Genomic DNA, 20,827 nt, shown 5'->3' with positions numbered 1-20,827 from the left:
TGACAAAATTGACAAAATTGACAAAATTGACAAAATTGACAAAATTGACAAAATTGACAAAATTGACAAAATTGACAAAATTGACAAAATTGACCAAATTGACCAAATTGACTAAATTGACAAAATTGACTAAATTGAAAATATTGACAAAATTGACAAAATTTACAAAATTGACAAAATTTACAAAATTGACAAAATTGACAAAATTGACAAAATTGACAAAATTGACAAAATTGACAAAATTGACAAAATTGACAAAATTGAAAAAATTGACAAAATTGACAAAATTGACAAAATTGACAAAATTGACAAAATTGACAAAATTGACAAAATTGACAAAATTGACAAAATTGACAAAATTGACAAAATTGACAAAATTGACAAAATTGACAAAATTGACAAAATTGACAAAATTGACAAAATTGACAAAATTGACAAAATTGACAAAATTGACAAAATTGACAAAATTGACAAAATTGACAAAATTGACAAAATTGACAAAATTGACAAAATTGACCAAAATGACCAAATTGACAAAATTGACAAAATTGACAAAATTGACTAAATTGACAAAATTGACTAAATTGAAAATATTGACAAAATTGACAAAATTTACAAAATTGACAAAATTGACAAAATTGACAAAATTTACAAAATTGACAAAATTGACAAAATTGACAAAATTGACAAAATTGACAAAATTGACAAAATTGACAAAATTGACAAAATTGACAAAATTGACAAAATTGACAAAATTGACAAAACTGACAAAACTGACAAAATTGACAAAATTGACAAAATTGAAAATATTGACAAAATTGACGAAATTGACAAAATTGACAAAATTGACAAAATTGACAAAATTGACAAAATTGACAAAATTGACAAAATTGACAAAATTGACCAAATTGACCAAATTGACTAAATTGACAAAATTGACTAAATTGAAAATATTGACAAAATTGACAAAATTGACAAAATTGACAAAATTGACAAAATTGACAAAATTGACAAAATTGACAAAATTGACAAAATTGACAAAATTGACAAAAATGACCAAATTGACAAAATTGACAAAATTGACAAAATTGACAAAATTGACTAAATTGACAAAATTGACTAAATTGAAAATATTGACAAAATTGACAAAATTTACAAAATTGACAAAATTGACAAAATTGACAAAATTGACAAAATTTACAAAATTGACAAAATTGACAAAATTGACAAAATTGACAAAATTGGCAAAATTGACAAAATTGACAAAATTGACAAAATTGACAAAATTGACAAAATTGACAAAACTGACAAAACTGACAAAATTGACAAAATTGACAAAATTGAAAATATTGACAAAATTGACGAAATTGACAAAATTGACAAAATTGACAAAATTGACAAAATTGACAAAATTGACAAAATTGACAAAATTGACAAAATTGACAAAATTGACAAAATTGACAAAATTGACCAAATTGACCAAATTGACTAAATTGACAAAATTGACTAAATTGAAAATATTGACAAAATTGACAAAATTTACAAAATTGACAAAATTGACAAAATTGACAAAATTTACAAAATTGACAAAATTGACAAAATTGACAAAATTGACAAAATTGACAAAATTGACAAAATTGACAAAATTGACAAAATTGACAAAATTGACAAAATTGACAAAATTGACAAAATTGACAAAATTGACAAAATTGACAAAATTGACAAAATTGACAAAATTGACAAAATTGACAAAATTGACAAAATTGACAAAATTGACAAAATTGACAAAATTGACAAAATTGACAAAATTGACAAAATTGACAAAATTGACAAAATTGACAAAATTGACAAAATTGACAAAATTGACCAAATTGACCAAATTGACTAAATTGACCAAATTGACCAAATTGACTAAATTGACAAAATTGACTAAATTGAAAATATTGACAAAATTGACAAAATTTACAAAATTTACAAAATTGACAAAATTGACAAAATTGACAAAATTGACAAAATTGACAAAATTGACAAAATTGACAAAATTGACAAAATTGACAAAATTGACAAAATTGACAAAATTGACAAAATTGACAAAATTGACTAAATTGACAAAATTGACAAAATTGAAAATATTGACAAAATTGACGAAATTGACAAAATTGACAAAATTGACAAAATTGACAAAATTGACAAAATTGACAAAATTGACAAAATTGACAAAATTGACCAAATTGACCAAATTGACTAAATTGACAAAATTGACTAAATTGAAAATATTGACAAAATTGACAAAATTTACAAAATTGACAAAATTGACAAAATTGACAAAATTTACAAAATTGACAAAATTGACAAAATTGACAAAATTGACAAAATTGACAAAATTGACAAAATTGACAAAATTGACAAAATTGACAAAATTGACAAAATTGACAAAATTGACAAAATTGACAAAATTGACAAAATTGAAAAAATTGACAAAATTGACAAAATTGACAAAATTGACAAAATTGACAAAATTGACAAAATTGACAAAATTGACAAAATTGACAAAATTGACAAAATTGACAAAATTGACAAAATTGACAAAATTGACAAAATTGACAAAATGGACAAAATTGACAAATTGACAAAATTGACAAATTGACAAAATTGACAAAATTGACAAAATTGACAAAATTGACAAAATTGACAAAATTGACAAAATTGACAAAATTGACAAAATTGACAAAATTGACAAAATTTACAAAATTGACAAAATTGACAAAATTGACAAAATTGACAAAATTGACAAAATTGACAAAATTGACAAAATTGACAAAATTGACAAAATTGACAAAATTGACAAAATTGACAAAATTGACAAAATTGACAAAATTGACAAAATTGACAAAATTGACAAAATTGACAAAATTGACAAAATTGACAAAATTGACAAAATTGACAAAATTGACAAAATTGACAAAATTGACAAAATTGACAAAATTGACAAAATTGACAAAATTGACAAAATTGACAAAATTGACAAAATTGACAAAATTGACAAAATTGACAAAATTGAAAAAATTGACAAAATTGACAAAATTGACAAAATTGACAAAATTGACAAAATTGACAAAATTGACAAAATTGACAAAATTGACAAAATTGACTAAATTGACTAAATTGACTAAATTGAAAATATTGACAAAATTGACGAAATTGACAAAATTGACAAAATTGACAAAATTGACAAAATTGACAAAATTGACAAAATTGACAAAATTGTCAAAATTGTCGAAATTGTTCAAATTGTCAAAATTGTCAAAATTGTCAAAATTGTCAAAATTGTCAAAATTGTCAAAATTGTCAAAATTGTCAAAATTGTCAAAATTGTCAAAATTGTCAAAATTGTCAAAATTGTCAAAATTGTCAAAATTGTCAAAATTGTCAAAATTGTCAAAATTTTCAAAAATTTCAATATTGTCTAAACTTTGAAAAATTGAAATAATTGACAAAATTGACAAAATTGACAAAATTGACAAAATTGACAAAATTGACAAAATTGACAAAATTGACAAAATTGACAAAATTGACAAAATTGACCAAATTGACCAAATTGACTAAATTGACCAAATTGACCAAATTGACTAAATTGACAAAATTGACTAAATTGAAAATATTGACAAAATTGACAAAATTTACAAAATTTACAAAATTGACAAAATTGACAAAATTGACAAAATTGACAAAATTGACAAAATTGACAAAATTGACAAAATTGACAAAATTGACAAAATTGACAAAATTGACAAAATTGACAAAATTGACTAAATTGACAAAATTGACAAAATTGAAAATATTGACAAAATTGACGAAATTGACAAAATTGACAAAATTGACAAAATTGACAAAATTGACAAAATTGACAAAATTGACAAAATTGACCAAATTGACCAAATTGACTAAATTGACAAAATTGACTAAATTGAAAATATTGACAAAATTGACAAAATTTACAAAATTGACAAAATTGACAAAATTGACAAAATTTACAAAATTGACAAAATTGACAAAATTGACAAAATTGACAAAATTGACAAAATTGACAAAATTGACAAAATTGACAAAATTGACAAAATTGACAAAATTGACAAAATTGACAAAATTGACAAAATTGAAAAAATTGACAAAATTGACAAAATTGACAAAATTGACAAAATTGACAAAATTGACAAAATTGACAAAATTGACAAAATTGACAAAATTGACAAAATTGACAAAATTGACAAAATTGACAAAATTGACAAAATTGACAAAATTGACAAAATGGACAAAATTGACAAATTGACAAAATTGACAAATTGACAAAATTGACAAAATTGACAAAATTGACAAAATTGACAAAATTGACAAAATTGACAAAATTGACAAAATTGACAAAATTGACAAAATTTACAAAATTGACAAAATTGACAAAATTGACAAAATTGACAAAATTGACAAAATTGACAAAATTGACAAAATTGACAAAATTGACAAAATTGACAAAATTGACAAAATTGACAAAATTGACAAAATTGACAAAATTGACAAAATTGACAAAATTGACAAAATTGACAAAATTGACAAAATTGACAAAATTGACAAAATTGACAAAATTGACAAAATTGACAAAATTGACAAAATTGACAAAATTGACAAAATTGACAAAATTGACAAAATTGACAAAATTGACAAAATTGACAAAATTGACAAAATTGACAAAATTGACAAAATTGACAAAATTGACAAAATTGACAAAATTGACAAAATTGAAAAAATTGACAAAATTGACAAAATTGACAAAATTGACAAAATTGACAAAATTGACAAAATTGACAAAATTGACAAAATTGACTAAATTGACTAAATTGACTAAATTGACTAAATTGAAAATATTGACAAAATTGACGAAATTGACAAAATTGACAAAATTGACAAAATTGACAAAATTGACAAAATTGACAAAATTGACAAAATTGACAAAATTGTCAAAATTGTCGAAATTGTTCAAATTGTCAAAATTGTCAAAATTGTCAAAATTGTCAAAATTGTCAAAATTGTCAAAATTGTCAAAATTGTCAAAATTGTCAAAATTGTCAAAATTGTCAAAATTGTCAAAATTGTCAAAATTGTCAAAATTTTCAAAAATTTCAATATTGTCTAAACTTTGAAAAATTGAAATAATTGACATAGTTGACAAAATTGACAAAATTCACAAAATTGAAAAAATTGACAAAATTGACAAAATTGACAGAATTGACAAAATTGACAAAATTGACAAAATTGACAAAATTGACATAATTGACAAAATTGACAAAATTGACAAAATTGACAAAATTGACAAAATTGACAAAATTGACAAAATTGACAAAACTGACAAAATTGACAAAATTGACAAAATTGACAAAATTGACAAAATTGACAAAATTGACAAAATTGACAAAATTGACAAAATTGACAAAATTGACAAAATTGACAAAATTGACAAAATTGACAAAATTGACAAAATTGACAAAATTGACAAAATTGACAAAATTGACAAAATTGACAAAATTGACAAAATTGACAAAATTGACAAAATTGACAAAATTGACAAAATTGACAAAATTGACAAAATTGACAAAATTGACAAAATTGACAAAATTGACAAAATTGACAAAACTGACAAAATTGACAAAATTGACAAAATTGACAAAATTGACAAAATTGACAAAATTGACAAAATTGACAAAATTGACAAAATTGACAAAATTGACAAAATTGACAAAATTGACAAAATTGACAAAATTGACAAAATTGACAAAATTGACAAAATTGACAAAATTGACAAAATTGACAAAATTGACAAAATTGACAAAATTGACAAAATTGACAAAATTGACAAAATTGACAAAATTGACAAAATTGACAAAATTGACAAAATTGACAAAATTGACAAAATTGACAAAATTGACAAAATTGACAAAATTGACAAAATTGACAAAATTGACAAAATTGACAAAATTGACAAAATTGACAAAATTGACAAAATTGACAAAATTGACAAAATTGACAAAATTGACAAAATTGACAAAATTGACAAAATTGACAAAATTGACAAAATTGACAAAATTGACAAAATTGACAAAATTGACAAAATTGACAAAATTGACAAAATAGAAAAAATTGACAAAATTGACAAAATTGTCAAAATTGACAAAACTGACAAAACTGACAAAATTTACAAAATTGACAATTTTGACAATGTGGGCATAGTTGATAAAATTGAAAAAAAAAATTACAAAATTGACAAAGTTTGCAAAATTTCCCATTTGACAAAATTAATAAAACTGACAAAATTGACAGTTTCGTCATTTTTGTTCAATTTGCCAATTTTGTCATTTTTGCCATTTTTGTCATTTTTGGCATTTTCGTAATTCTTGTCATTTTTGTCATTTCTGTCATTTTGGTCATGTTTGTCATTTTTGTCACTTTTCTAAGAGAAACTGCCTTCAAGTGATTTAAACAAGATTTTCATTTGAGATTATTCTTTTATCGCTCAAAAAAGTAAAACTGTCCCTATCCCCAAATATGTCTAGTACCTGCAATTTTTTTTTCATCACATCCAAAAATGTGTTTGCCACTTCAAGCACCGTTCATGATTAGTGCAATCAAGGGCTGAATTGTGGCCGCCCACCTGAAGATGGAAGGTATTTTCAAATAACCTCTCCTCCAGCCAATGGAAGACGTTCGGCAAAGTGCCACTCGAATATTTATAAAGCAACAAACCTTGGCCAATGACGAGCAGCTGTTGGACTTGAAGCCACCAAAATGGATGAATGTTGGGCCATTTTCTTACCATGGTCCTCCGGTTGGACAGCTTCTCACTACTCTTTGGAGAATGCTAACTAACTAACCGTCATCAGCATCATCCCCCCATTCCTATCGCAAAGCCCGGCTGGACCCATTACCAGGAGCATCTCATCAACTTCCAACAGAAGATGATCATCATAAGTCCTGTGAAGATAAAAGATCTTTCCCGGTGTTGACTGGAAGGGGGGACATTTTTCCTTCATTTTCACTCCCGGAGTGCTGAAATGTACTCATTGGAAAATAGCGGAAAATGAGGGCATCCCTGTCATCCCCCCTTTCCAGTTCCGGACCGGCAGCCAGTCTTCAGATACTCGCCACCATCATCAAGGATAATGATATCGTTTATTAAGTTGATAAAGAACGCGATAACGACCTTCCATATTGTGTTGGCTGAGAGGTAAGAAGAATAGCCTCGGAGCTCCTTCGGGTGACAAGTGACAATGACTTTGATGGTTGATGTTGATGATTTCATTTTGATGTAGAAGATGTTGAACGACAGGAGTAGCTTGATTGTTTGATTCTGTGGATTCGAATGAAAAAGGTGACCTGTCAGTGGTCGTAATAAAACATCTTCAGGAAAATTAAAAAAAAAAAGATTTTTCAAAAGAAGTTCCATTGAATCAAAAATAAAAACATTTCCGTCCCAAAATCTTCGAAAAAGCCAAACCTTCTTCAACCAACAACGTTTGAAAAGGTACATTTAATTTAATAAGCCTGTTGCAACTGCCTCGAAACTAAATAATCGGGAGCAACAGGTGAACCGAGAAAGGAAACGATTAAAAAGTTCGGTCGGGACCCAAAATGAAAGAAGAATCCAGCCAAACCCGTGAACCATAATCTGGTTATCTTTATCAGCATCTTTAGCACCCTTCCTAAATGGAACCCTGCAGGTGCTTGCTATCTCTTAATCATCCCCCCTTACTCGGAATAGTATTTTTATTACAATTATTTTTTTTTCCTTGTTTTCTACTTAAACTTACCGAAACTTGGCTAAGTCGGGAGGTAACACTGTGTAGGTCTGATATAGATCCGGCATAGTCACCGCTTTCCCGATCGTGAGACCTGTAATAAGCAAGAAGAAATAGAAAATGTTTTAAATTTTGAGCTCTCTCTCGTTTGAAGAAACCCCTAGAATTAATTTAATTAAGAGTAATTTTTAAATTATCTTAAAAATATTTCAACCAACCACCTCTACCAGTCTAGAACCAACATTGTCGGTGATAATTAACCAAAACCCACGAAAAATATAGCGGCAAATATTTTGCGACGTCTCGGTTGTTGGCCTGGCCGGGTAGGAAAATAAATAAATTTAAAAACCACCGTTGCCGCCGCCGTCGTCATCAGATGCCAGGGAAGAGGTTTTCAACGACGGGTCGCGTCAGGAAGGTGCCGAAAGTGCGACAAGCAAGAGGAAAAAGGATCCACGAGAGGGGCGATCCTCTTGCAGCCAGGTGTAAATTAAATTTAAATTTAATCATTATGTACTTCAACCTTTCCGGTTGCTGGGCGATGCAGACGGATCCTTTAAAGGGGTGGCGAAAACGGATTGAGAAACTGATTTTCCCGAGTTACCCAAGGCGCTTTCAGTTTGATACATTTAATGACCTGATTATAATGGTGGCTAGACATAATTGAAAATCACTGAATTGTTGAATATTGGATGGGAAATATGTCAGAATTAATTTGTTCATGATTAAAATCTTTTTTTATGCTTGTAAGATTCTCAAATAGTTAAAAAAAAATAGGTTAAATCATTCTCGAGCGATAAACTATTGAAACACTCAAATAAATAAATATCGATGGTTGTATTATTGGATACACCTTACTACATAGTGAGTGATTTGAGCACCATATCAATCATTCATTGGAACAATGTTGGAGTATTTCGTAGGCCGAAAGATATCTGAACAAACTAGAAAAGCCCACAATTGAGTATTACAGTTCTTGAAACGTTTAATTTCTTGATTTCAGCCAAAGGTGACAGCCGAATAACCAAAAGATAAGTCTATGCTGAATCCTACTATAACTGGTTACACCAGCTATCTAGGTGGTCGTGGTCAAAGCGCTAGACGGCTAATGGGTGGTACGTGGATCAATAATTAGCCGTCAATTCACTTATGTAAGAAATCGTTCCGGACAGGTCAGGTCTGAGTCAGAAGTGATCATCGAGAATATAAAGTTGGGCTAGATAAAAAATTACCGGAAATCTTCTAACTGACGCGGAGGTAGTCAAATGTTATGAAAATTCTTCGAGAAACTCAAGTTATGAAGCCCCAAAGTCGTCACCGGTAACATCAAAGCGTGTAGACCTGTAGGAGGCAGTTTTTTACCACTCCTCTGAATGACTTAAGATCTGATCTCTTCTCTGAAGACTCGAACTCTAAACTCATATTGATTCAAGGCCTGATCTCTTATCTTCCGACTAGATATCTGACCTTTTATCCTGAAGGCCTGACCTCTCCTCTTATGAATGGAGGTTCAACTTCTTATCCCCAGGACTTAACTTCAAGTATTTGTGAATACATGCTAGGAAAGTTGGACGACATAAGCTATCAACCATGCCAACCAGGCTAGAAGCCTTGCTAGTAAAGAGTACACTGGCCACTGAAGGTCTGAAAGAACCATAAGACCTCATTGGGTTAGCGATGGGTTCGTCCGGATCATGGTTACGTTACAAAGGATTAGGATTAAGGCGATTTCTACTAAGAAGAGGATATGGTGAGTAAATTTCGTGCGTTGGTTTGGTAACTCTATCGATGAGGAGTACCCTAGTAGTGTTGTTATGGATAGATCCTCAAGATATGACCTTCTCCGTAGTGGGTGGAAGCAGCACTTGGTTTTTTGGCAATATTTTCGGAATGAATCAGTCTCCGGAATGACCTCCACACGCGTTCCAATGGTTTCAGCTCAAACGACCTCTATTTGGCTTTTCGACAACCATCAATAACTTATAAGTTCTCCAGTGGCATCTAGTCTAGTCTAGTCCACCATCAATAACTTATAAGTTCTCCAGTGGCATCTAGTCCAGCCGACTTGCCGATAGAAGGTCGTCAAGTCAGGAATTGGCCTGCAAACCTTACATGGCTTTCGGTCACACGGCTTCCCAATGACGTTAGCCCGACCACCACGTCGTTACCCAGCACCAGTCCAATGACCTTCGATGGTTCCGATCCGACGACATTCGAGTGGTTCCGTTTCGACGATCTTTTTTGTTCCTGGTTTTTTTCCTTTTGGCTCGACGCCTTTCCAATGGCCGACGACCTTCCTCTGGCTCCCGGCTCAACAACATTTCAATGGATTCCGGTCCACTCCCGTATTTCCTGGCTTGTCAACCTCCACGAAGCTTCCTGGTCCGACGACCTTCCATTTGACTTCTGGTCTGTCAACTTTCCACGGTTCGTCAGACTTTCCAATAGCTTTGGTTTTTGCCTCGAATTCCTCCCAATAATGGTTTCTTGCTCGTTGAAATTGTTTTGCTACAGCCATATTTGCCACATTTGATTCTGCTTCTCCTCCTCTCCACTTCGTATATATGGACCTCCTACTTCGACAACTCCACTTGGTGGTGCAGACCTACTTCCCATCTCGAACTGTTCAACACACTATCCTTCAATAGTGGAAGGCAATACTGATAGACGAGACCAATTTTGGCAATACCTCTCATCATTACGACTAGAAGTCTGAACTCTCCTCTTCGCGACTCGAAACCTGATTTTTCATCTTACGACTCCAGATTTTTTTTAGTTGGTAACCACAGGTGGTAAATCCCGGGTTACGGATTGTATTCCAAGGCACGGCGAGCCACCGCGCTCCCAGTTTGCTAATCTGGGTCCATGGGTACAATGGGAAGACTCATGATATACTTCGTGTATACCCCCTACTCCCTAAACTCCACCTGAGGCCGCAGACCTTGTTTCCACCTCGAACTGTATAGCACACTACACTTCAATAGTGGGAGGTCTATTCGCGCTAGTGCGCTTCAAGGCAATACTCATTAACAAGACCACTTTCAGCAAAACCTCTCATCCTTACGTCTCGACGCCTGTACTCTCTTCAATTGACTTGAGAACCGACATCTCCTCGCAATGACTCGAGATTCCCACACAAACCTCTCCTCTTCGCAACTTGGGGCCCGATCTCTCCTCTAACGACTCGAGATCCGACCCCTCCTTGCATCGACTCGGATTGACCTCCCCTGCACGATTCAAGACCCGATCTCTCCTCTAACGACTTGAAATCTGACCTCTCCTCGTAATGACTCGAGGTGACCACTTTACCCCTCCTCTTGTTGATAAGGGGCCTGATCCCTTCTCTTACGACTCGAGACCCGACCCCTTATCATAAAAACTCGGGGTTGATCACACAAACCACTCCGCCTGAAGGTTTGAGGCCTGTCACCTTGCCCGTCGTGTGCCTGATCGAGAGCAGCTTATCCTAGACTCGCGTCTGTCACGGCACACGCGCGGGACTTAACGCAACGACTCAGATGATTACCGACGAAGACGTCATCCTACACCGACTCGAATGGCGCCCGGCATCGAGAGCCACTCTACCCGTGGGTATTCCCCGAACGTGGAATAACCTTTTCCCAACGATTTCCACTGCGAAGAAGATCATGTCTTATCCCCGCAGCTTCTGTCGTTGAGAACCGCCCTGCTCGGATACTACCCGAAGGTGGAGCATCCTAAGCACGAACACGGCGTACTCACGGCATCCGCTACTCAGAAGATGTTGCCTTATCTTTGTAGCTTCAAACCGTGGGGTCAGACGCACTCTACTCGACAGCCCCCCGTCGATGGTCAGTCTTCTACGACCGTTGCCGGTCTTCTTGTATCCATTTGACTGGCAACCCTAAGATTTTTGGAAAGCGGCTTTTTCTGCCCATCGTGTGCCAGATCGAGATGTCACGGCGAACATACGAGACTTTGAACTCTTTTACTTGACGACATTCTACACCGATTCAAGAGGCTCGTCCGGCATCGAAAACCTTTCTACCCGTGAGTTTCCCCGACAGTGGCTTACCCCCTTCCTACAAAGGACTGGACGCACACTACTCAGATGTTCCCCGGCAATGGAGTCACCATACACCTTTGGCGGACTGCCGTAGACTCCAGCTCCTCTGCAGGGCAGTTATGATCCGGATGTCTGGTGTTGAAGTTCGTACACATCCTCTGCAGCACGTTGTCTACTGTCGTGTCGGGACCACAGACGAAAAGTATGTTGGTACGTACCGCCATAAACCTTGGACCACCATGTCTTCTTCAGATCTAACTCCCGATATGCGGGATCAGGTGAAAAATCCACCTTCCTCTTGCAGGGCTGTCCCACAGCTGCTACCAGTCGGACATCGAGTCATCATTGGCGAGATCTCGTACGTTGGGCGTGTCTTTATTGTCGTAACAATTGACGTCCTCCTCTAGCAAAACCGAGATGGACATGACGTCCGCCCCTACGCAGGCACTGATAACCCGAAGGTTCATCAGCCGTTGAACGCTGCTAAGTCTCAGCAGGTTACACTGTCTTCCCAGGGCCTGGCTCCAGCCGGCCGCTTCGTACCACAAGATTGACTGGTCACGCTCGACAGTGTCCTCCCCCTTGCTACTGCGGGTTACCGAGGAGCTCGCCGTGTGAGTGCAGCCGTGGTCATTTCCGCTCTCTTACATTTGATTGCACGTTTGGACACGAAATCACATGGTCCAACCTCAATTGGGACCTCTTTGGGGAGAGATCCGGGTGGTGATCAGCACCATCTCGGTTTTGTGGTGGGCTTGACGAAGGCAGTTGGAGTGCATCCGGCTTTCTCCTGCCTGGATAGCTACTGTGGCTAGAAGCTGTACTACCGTTGTCGAGGAGCCTATGACCCGTCCTCAGCGATCATATACTGTAGTTTGCGATTGTGAAAATAACTTTCCACAACCCTATGCAGATATGCCGGGTCTCTTATTTGGATAAGTGACAACGCAATCGCTGTCCAACTGAGGCTGTTGGAGGCGTGCTTCACGTTCAGAGTGACCACCGCGCAAAAGCGGAGCTCTATCCTGTTCGTTTGCCTGGTTATAACCTATATCTCAATGGTCGAGCGGATGGCGTCTACGGAATCCAAACTGGTTCTCCGAGAGTCCGCCTTAACTTTCAGTGTATCTCTTGAGTCGGTTCCGTGTCACCTTCTTCAGGACATTGCCCGATGTTTCCAGGATACAGATCGGCCGGCCGGTATGCCGATGGGTCTTCTGGAGGCTTACGCATTTTTGGCAGAAGGACTTATTTCTGCCACGTATCAGGGAACCCCGTTCCGTCACATATCGTTGCAATGATGACCGAAACATTTCGGGGAACTTCCCGATCGCGGCCTTCACTACGACGTTCCGAATGCCGTCCTGTCCAGGGGTCTTCCTTGGTTGGAGAGACTAGACGAATTCGCGAAGTTCATCCACCGTAATCGTCGCCTTTAAGTCCCAGTCGTACGGGACTGCTGGTCAGCAGGTAACATCGCTCTTAATTTGTCGGGGACGTTTCAGATGGCGCACTCTCACTTTTCGTTTTGGCCATGACTATCCGGTAGGCAACGTCCCATGGACGGTCGTTGGCATCTCGGCATAGTTGCTTGAAATACGTCCTCTTGCTTGCATTGATGGACATGCGGAGGACCTATGTATCTCGCGCTTGTGAAGAGTGGCCTAAGCTCCGCTCTCCCTTCTTGGGTTCATTCTGCATCCTGCGCCTTGCCCTTTTTTTTAGTTGGTAACCACAGGTGGTAAATCCCGGTTTACGGATTGTATTCCAAGGCACGGCGAGCCACCGCGTCACCCCAGTTTGCTACTCTGGGTCCATGGGTACAATGGGAAGACTCATGATATAATCCGTGTATACCCCTACTCCCTAAACTCCACCTGGTGCCGCAGACCTGGTTCCCAGCTCGAACTGTTTAGTACACTATGCTTCAATAGTGGGAGGTCTATTCGCGCTAATGCGCTCCAAGGTAATACTCATTAACGAGACCACTTTCAGTAAAACCTTTCGTCTTAACGACTCGACGCCTGAACTCTCCTCTAACGACTTGAGATCCGACCCCTCCTCGCATCGACTCGAGGTTTACCTCTCCTCTGCACGATTCAAGGCCCGATCTCTCCTCTAACGACTTGAAATCTGACCTCTCCTCGTAATGACTCGTGGTGGCCACTTGTACCCCTCCTCTTGTAGATAAGGGGCCTGATCCCTCCTCTTACGGCTCGAGACCCGACTCCTTATCAAAAAGACTCGGAGTTGACCACACAAACCTCTCTGCTTGAAGGTTTGAGGCATGACCTCTCCTCTAACGACTCGAGGACCGACCTCTTATCTTCAGGGTTCGAGGTTTGTCACCTTGCCCGTCGTGTGCCAGATCGAGAGCAGCTTATCCTAGACTCGCGCCTGTCACGGCACACGCGCTGGACTTAACGCAACGACTCGGATGCGCCTGCGCCTTGCCCTGTGGCAGTTGGCGTGCAGACCTGCGATTTCCTCTGTCCACCAGAGGACTGGTAAGTAACTAGGACAAGGACTAGGACAAGGACTAGGACAAGGACTAGGACAAGAACTAGGACAAGGACTAGGACAAGGACTAGGACAAGGGCTAGGACTAGGACAAGGACTAGGACAAGGACTAGGACAAGGACTAGGACAAGGACAAGGACTAGGACAAGGACTAGGACAAGGACAAGGACTAGGACAAGGACTAGGACAAGGACAAGGACTAGGACAAGGACTTGGACAAGGACTAGGACTAGGACTAGGACAAGGACTAGGACAAGGACTAGGACAAGGACTAGGACAAGGACTAGGACAAGGACTAGGACAAGGACTAGGACAAGGACTAGGACAAGGACTAGGACAAGGACTAGGACAAGGACTAGGACAAGGACTAGGACAAGGACTAGGACAAGGACTAGGACTAGGACTAGGACAAGGACTAGGACAAGGACTAGGACTAGGACTAGGACTAGGACAAGGACTAGGACAAGGACTAGGACAAGGACTAGGACAAGGACTAGGACAAGGACTAGGACAAGGACTAGGACAAGGACTAGGACAAGGACTAGGGCACATTGCCAAACCTATTCAGTTTGGGTTTTGCGCAGTCGCGAATATTTTTTCTCAAGGCAGCAGATCTGGAACAGCTATAAGATTCTGCAAGCCAAGACTTTTTCTCAAATCTCCAAAAGTAAATCTGTGTTAAGTGGTCGACCTATCAAGATGAAAGGCAGTTTTATGAGGTAAACATTTATTGCGTTTTTTTAAAGCTGTACATCTGTGGAAAACTTTTTTGTAGTCACAAATAATGAGAGTTTCGCCCATTAATAGGAGAAATGACTATTAGAAACTTTACTATTTGAACCCCTCTTTTTTTCTTTGATATAGATTTTTTGGTAGATAGTTCAACAACAAAATCTGCCCCAACTTACCTTGCATGCTTGAGCGGGATGATGGTCGGCGGGTTCGGAGGTTGCTGGGGCACGATGAGCCCCCGCCTTACGGGACCTCGCTGCGGTATCGAAATGTCCCCGGCCGACCGGAGCGATATCACGCCTTGGCCTTCCCTTCCATTAGAGGTGTAGCAAACGCGACTTCCCTGCAAGAAAAAATTTAAAAAAAAACGAAAAGAAAGCAAAAGGGATTAGTGTGAAAATTTTAAACGAAACTGTAAAAACAAGTGACAGGGGAGCCGGAAATTAATCCGCTTCCGGTGCAGGGTGGCGGGGTTAAAGTCAGGGTTGTTTGTCGAACCAGTTTGTCCCAGTTTCCGGTGGCTTCCCGACATCCGAGATAACGACCGGCTCAAAATTGTTTGTTTGGTTAGGATAACCTTTTTGGTCGGGTTGGACAAAAGGAAAATTGAGAATGATGGATGAAAAAAAAACGCTTGGCTCTCCGCCGGAATTTAAAGCTTGCAACCGTCCGGCAGACGGATTAACCCTGGGCAACCCTTTCCGGAAGGCATTTTTAAGGGAGAAAAATGAATTGTATCGCTGTTTAAAAATGAAAGAACTGAACTTAAACTTTGAAATCAAAGCTTTTGTTTAAATTTCAAATCTGATTTAATATCCATTAAATTTTCGGTCTTACTCGTTTGATTGGGATTCAAAGATTGACCTTCGGTCAATCTGATCAGAGCTCAACTGAAGTTGATCCGGAAGCTGGTCGAAAACAAAATCCGGAAATAAATCACAAACGCCCGGGATTGGCTTCGGTTGGAAGCGCGAAATCCGAGAAAGGTCCAAACGGTTGTGCTCTTTTTTTTAAGAATCAGTTTTCTGGTCCTTTTTCGGAAGGGTAAATTGAGCTTGAGAGGTCTAGAAAAGCATGTTGGTTTTTTTTTCTCGAGCATCGTTTTTATAGGCCATGGTGCAAAAAAGATATTGGACGAAGGTTAGGGCACTTGTTATTTTTCCGATTACTTAAAGCCTTTGTCTGATTGTTTGATCCTGAACTTGGTAGCTTAAAGTGATGATTAAATTATAGTGGAAAATTTTATTTTCTTGTTTTAGATCGAATCTGATCCGGAATATTTTGATTTTTCTTTTTCAAATTGATAACCAAATAAAAACACGAGTCAGACCCGTGATTACAGACCAAAAAGTAAATACTTTAATGTGAATACTTTTGAACGAATCTTCCAAATGATTTGATTTAATTGAAAAGTAATTTATTCTTCCGCATTGCCGAATGAAAAATTTTCAAACGAACGATACGATAATTACACATCCCGTAGGAAGTGAAAAGAAGAATGACAAGAGGTCCTCCGAATCGATTCAACCCGGCAGCATTCCGGATTAAAGGAACCGCTCAACCAAAAGCACAACACACCGCAGACCCTCTCTTTGGCTAAAAAAAATTGGAGAAAGACAACCGGAAATGGGGAATAATTGTTTTCGGTCTCTGGGAAAGCCAATTGGAATTTCCGATGAATTTTTCGATGTTGCAATATTGTTCAAAAAATAACAAAAACATCGATTCAAAAAGCTTTGACCTCGATTGCTTCATCAAAAAATAACCGAAAATTGTGGAAAAAGAATGTTTAAAGAATTATTTTTCGCTAGCTTCAATCAGTCCATACAATGGAAAAGGAAAAAATCGAATTGCTACTTTAATGAATACTTTATTTTTTGTCCTTTAATCCAAATACAACTCATTTCAAGGAACCAAACACCTTCCCAACAATTTTCGCCACTCATTTACAGGATAGAAGAAAGTTTCCCAAAAAAAAAAACACGCAAAAGAAGGGAAAAACCTCAACGAGAAGGGATTTCCAGGCAGCTCTTTCCGCAGTCAGGGAAAAAGTTGAACTGGATCGGATCAACGAGCCAAAGGTCCCTACCCTACAGGATCGGATGGGGCAAACTCGAATTCGTTGGTGGTTTCAATTAATTTCGCACATTCCAAAGTTAATGGAAAATTCCTGGCCCTCGTTCGTTCTGGTTTGGTTTGGGATGGCCTTTTTTTGAGCTCTCATTTTTAAGGGAAAAACCTTGAAATGAGATTCGATTCGGATTTCCACTAAAGTTTACGACTGAGACCACTATGGCAAAAAATGAAAGTGTGGAAATGAGCAAGAGAATATTAGTTACGAGTCAATGCGCAATGGTTTCGATAAGGAAGCTTCTGAATATTTAGGTCAAGATAACAAATTTTGACCAGTTTCGATTGGAAAACGGCATAAGTAAATAATCTTGTTCTGATAACACAATGGAACATAATTTTTGGTATTTTCAGTTTAGTTTTCTGAATTTGAATCTTCGGTCCAATTTAGTCAATTACTGATGGTTTTGGTGATACGGGGTTTGAAAATTTTAAATTTAATCATTTTTGAAAAGATTCAATTATTGACATTGGAAAAAAATAAACCTATAGATACCTATCGTAGATCTAAAACTTAGCAGAATTCCAAAATTTTCCAGACATCCTATGTTGAGATATAAAATTGTAAAAAATCACAATAATGATACAATTAAAAATTTATTCAAAAGAAAAATCCGTACAAATTTCTGGCACTTCTGCAGAATTTTTAAAAGAAAGAAAAGTAAAGCATAGGTAAAAAAATCTTAGAAATTTTCTTTTAAATACCAATGAAAAAAAAATCAAAGAAAACTACTGCAGCTCTTTTCTCAAAAGTCTAAATTACTAAGACTGACATTTGAAGATTACCAAAATTATGTACAATATATTACTTTATATTTTACTGCATTTTTAGTAAATACATCTTCCGTTCTCTTAAAACTAGTTCAATTAAAAAAAAAATGATGACATATCTGGATTCAGTATCCCAAAGTTAGTGAGAATTAGCTCCAGATTTTTTTGCAGCAAGAAAAAGTTGAATAATTAGAATAAACTAAGGTTGCCATTAAAATTAGGCCAATAGTCGGACAAATTTGGTCAAAATCCAGTCATGACTCAACACAAATCAAGAAAAAAACACGAAAAAAAATATTCGAATTTATTAAATATTCAAAAAATAACGACGAAGAATTGTATTTCAACTCAAACTTTTAATGACTTAAACATTAAAAAACAAAAAAAATGACAAATAGCTTTCATAAATTGGAGAGTAAAAGAAACATTTTTCAACAGAACTGATTATAATCGATATAAAAAAGTTTAACAGAACAAAAATTTCAAACAGTTCTGTATCACTTTTGTTTTTTGCCATTTTTTTTTAAATTTTCCGAGTCAACTTATTCAGTTTGTCAATTGGCTTGTTATTTATTAAAAGTCCATTAGATAACATTTTTTTTTAAATAAAAAAAAACTTGATTGCTCATATAGAGGTTTGCAAAAACGAGAGCCAAGACAGAAGAATTAATTAAAAGGAAAAATTGAAAATTTAAATAAAAATAAATAAAACAAATGTCTTCAGGTACAAACAACAATAAAGATTTTTTGCTTTACATGGATGCAATTGTTCAAATATTTTTGAATGTTAAACATCGATTTTTCTGTTTTTATGGTGTCTTAAAAACAGTTTATTTAATAAATTTGAAATAGTATTTATTTCAAATTTGAGAATTTGTAAAACAAAGTTTTACGTTAATTGTTAATTGTGTAATTTTCTCTAAAATTTCAAAGACAGTTAATATATGATTGAATTCAAAACTGAATTTCGATGAATAATGAAGAAATAAAAATTCGAGTCAAGTTCTTAAAAGCTTAAAAGATTAACTTACCAAAAAAAGATTGTAAAACTGGATGACAATAAACATTTTTTTTCTTTAAAAACCTGTTGTTTAGAAGTATGCGGTTTTGAAATTTTTACAAATTTTATGATTTGAACAGCAGAATGAAGTAAATTTTAAAATAATTTAAAAACTATCAAAAAAGTAACATTTTTGTTTAAAGAATCCAAAAAAAAAAGAAATTTTAAATTATCTTTTTATTTTGGTTTTTTTTTTACATATTTTCAGTTTACGAAATGAATCACGTCATCCTGCTTTATTTGCAATCCTTATCACTCAGGATATCTTCTTGATATTCAAAATGGAAATTTAAAATCATGTCATAAATTTCAATCTGAAATAATAAATGCAAAATTGTTTTTTTTTTCTCAAGCAATCAAACAAATTTTGGATTTTTTTAAATGAATTTGTTGAGAAAAAAGTCACAAACTTTGAAATTTATAAATGCAAAAAAATTGGCTCATGGTTTCTAGTAGCCAGTTTTCATAAGAATAAATGAAATAAAAAATGGAAATATAGAACATGGTAAAATATGTGTTGAACAGAAGTTATACGAAAATATTGATAATTGTAGTTTAGGATGTTTTATCCATCGTTGTCTTCTGCCCCATCGTTGCACATCATGACTAAAATTAACAATATTTTCGTCGTTTTTTTTTTTTTAAATAGATCCGAAAAAATATACTGAATCAAATTATTTTTAAATATTTACTGATGAAATAAGTCTTCTGCTGTAAAATATGCATCTGACATAAGGTTTCCAGATTGCACGGTTTTGTCCGGGTTTGCCCGGAAATTCGATACAAAATTTGAGAAAAGTCCGGTCCGGCCCAGTTGCCCGGATTTCATTTAAAATAGTCCGGGTTTCGCCCGGATTTATTCACTTTGTTTGCCAATCCAAACAAAAAAAGCAATTGGGCTGTAATTTTTTTTATGAGTTTAAAACGAAACTTTTTGAGCAAGATTCACATCAAAATAATAACGGAACCTTTTTGGAGGACTAAAATACGATTAAAAGTCTTGTGATAAGTTTCGAAAAAAAAAATTTGAACAAATTTACCCTGATATTGCCTGGATTTTTTAACAACAGTTTTACTTTTTCGCGCAGGTGGTAATTGTTAACAAAACAACAAAACCTTAAGATTCTTTCAAGGGCAAATAAGGTTTCACGGTATAACAACATATTTTTCGTGCCGGTTTTCTTTATGAATCGGTTGATGGACAATTTTAACAACAAAATGTTGGATGTTGTACATCGAATTATTCTCCTCCTGGTCGAATAACTTAAACGTTTGATAAGATGTGATATTTCCTTTATTTTCATGTAACTGTAAAGAACTCGACGAATTGTTTTCTAATTTGACAAGTTTTTCTGCAGAATAAATGCTGAATGTTAATTTAAATAATTCAACTTTAAATCAAAGACACAACAGGTCAAATTTGAAAAAAATCCATAATTTTTAATGATATATTGATGCCCTCAGAGCCTGGACATTTTACCAATCAAAAGTTAATTAATTTTCCAAAGCTTTTTGCACATTCCAATAATCACAACTCTTCGAAAAAAAATACTCAAAAATTTTATTTAAAAAAAACCCGGCCTGGGGAATTCTAGTTTCTCAATATTGAAAAATTATGTCAAAATGTTTTACCATGTTACCAGTAGTCGATTCCGAATGAAAAGAGTCCCGAAAAAGATCTCTTTTTGGTTATAGTCAAATTGGGTATCCGAGGTTTTTCGGATC

General features: G+C 35.2%; 1 protein-coding gene across 1 annotated transcript in view; it reads right to left on the bottom strand.

Annotated features, from left to right (window-relative positions):
- LOC129741966 (uncharacterized) overlaps nucleotides 1-20,827 on the bottom strand; it is a 320,353-nt gene that overhangs the window by 24,435 nt on the left and 275,091 nt on the right. The window contains exons 10-11 of the mRNA XM_055733801.1: nucleotides 15,318-15,484; nucleotides 7,857-7,938 (exon numbers count right to left, since the gene is read on the bottom strand). Of these exons, the coding sequence (XP_055589776.1) occupies nucleotides 7,857-7,938; nucleotides 15,318-15,484 (249 nt within the window). The remainder of the gene's footprint in view (nucleotides 1-7,856; nucleotides 7,939-15,317; nucleotides 15,485-20,827) is intronic.

The sequence above is a fragment of the Uranotaenia lowii genome, chromosome 1, assembly GCF_029784155.1.
Source record: "Uranotaenia lowii strain MFRU-FL chromosome 1, ASM2978415v1, whole genome shotgun sequence".
NCBI lineage: Eukaryota > Metazoa > Arthropoda > Insecta > Diptera > Culicidae > Uranotaenia > Uranotaenia lowii.
Note: the sequence above shows the minus strand (reverse complement) of the source record. Positions and strands in the feature narration are given on the sequence as shown.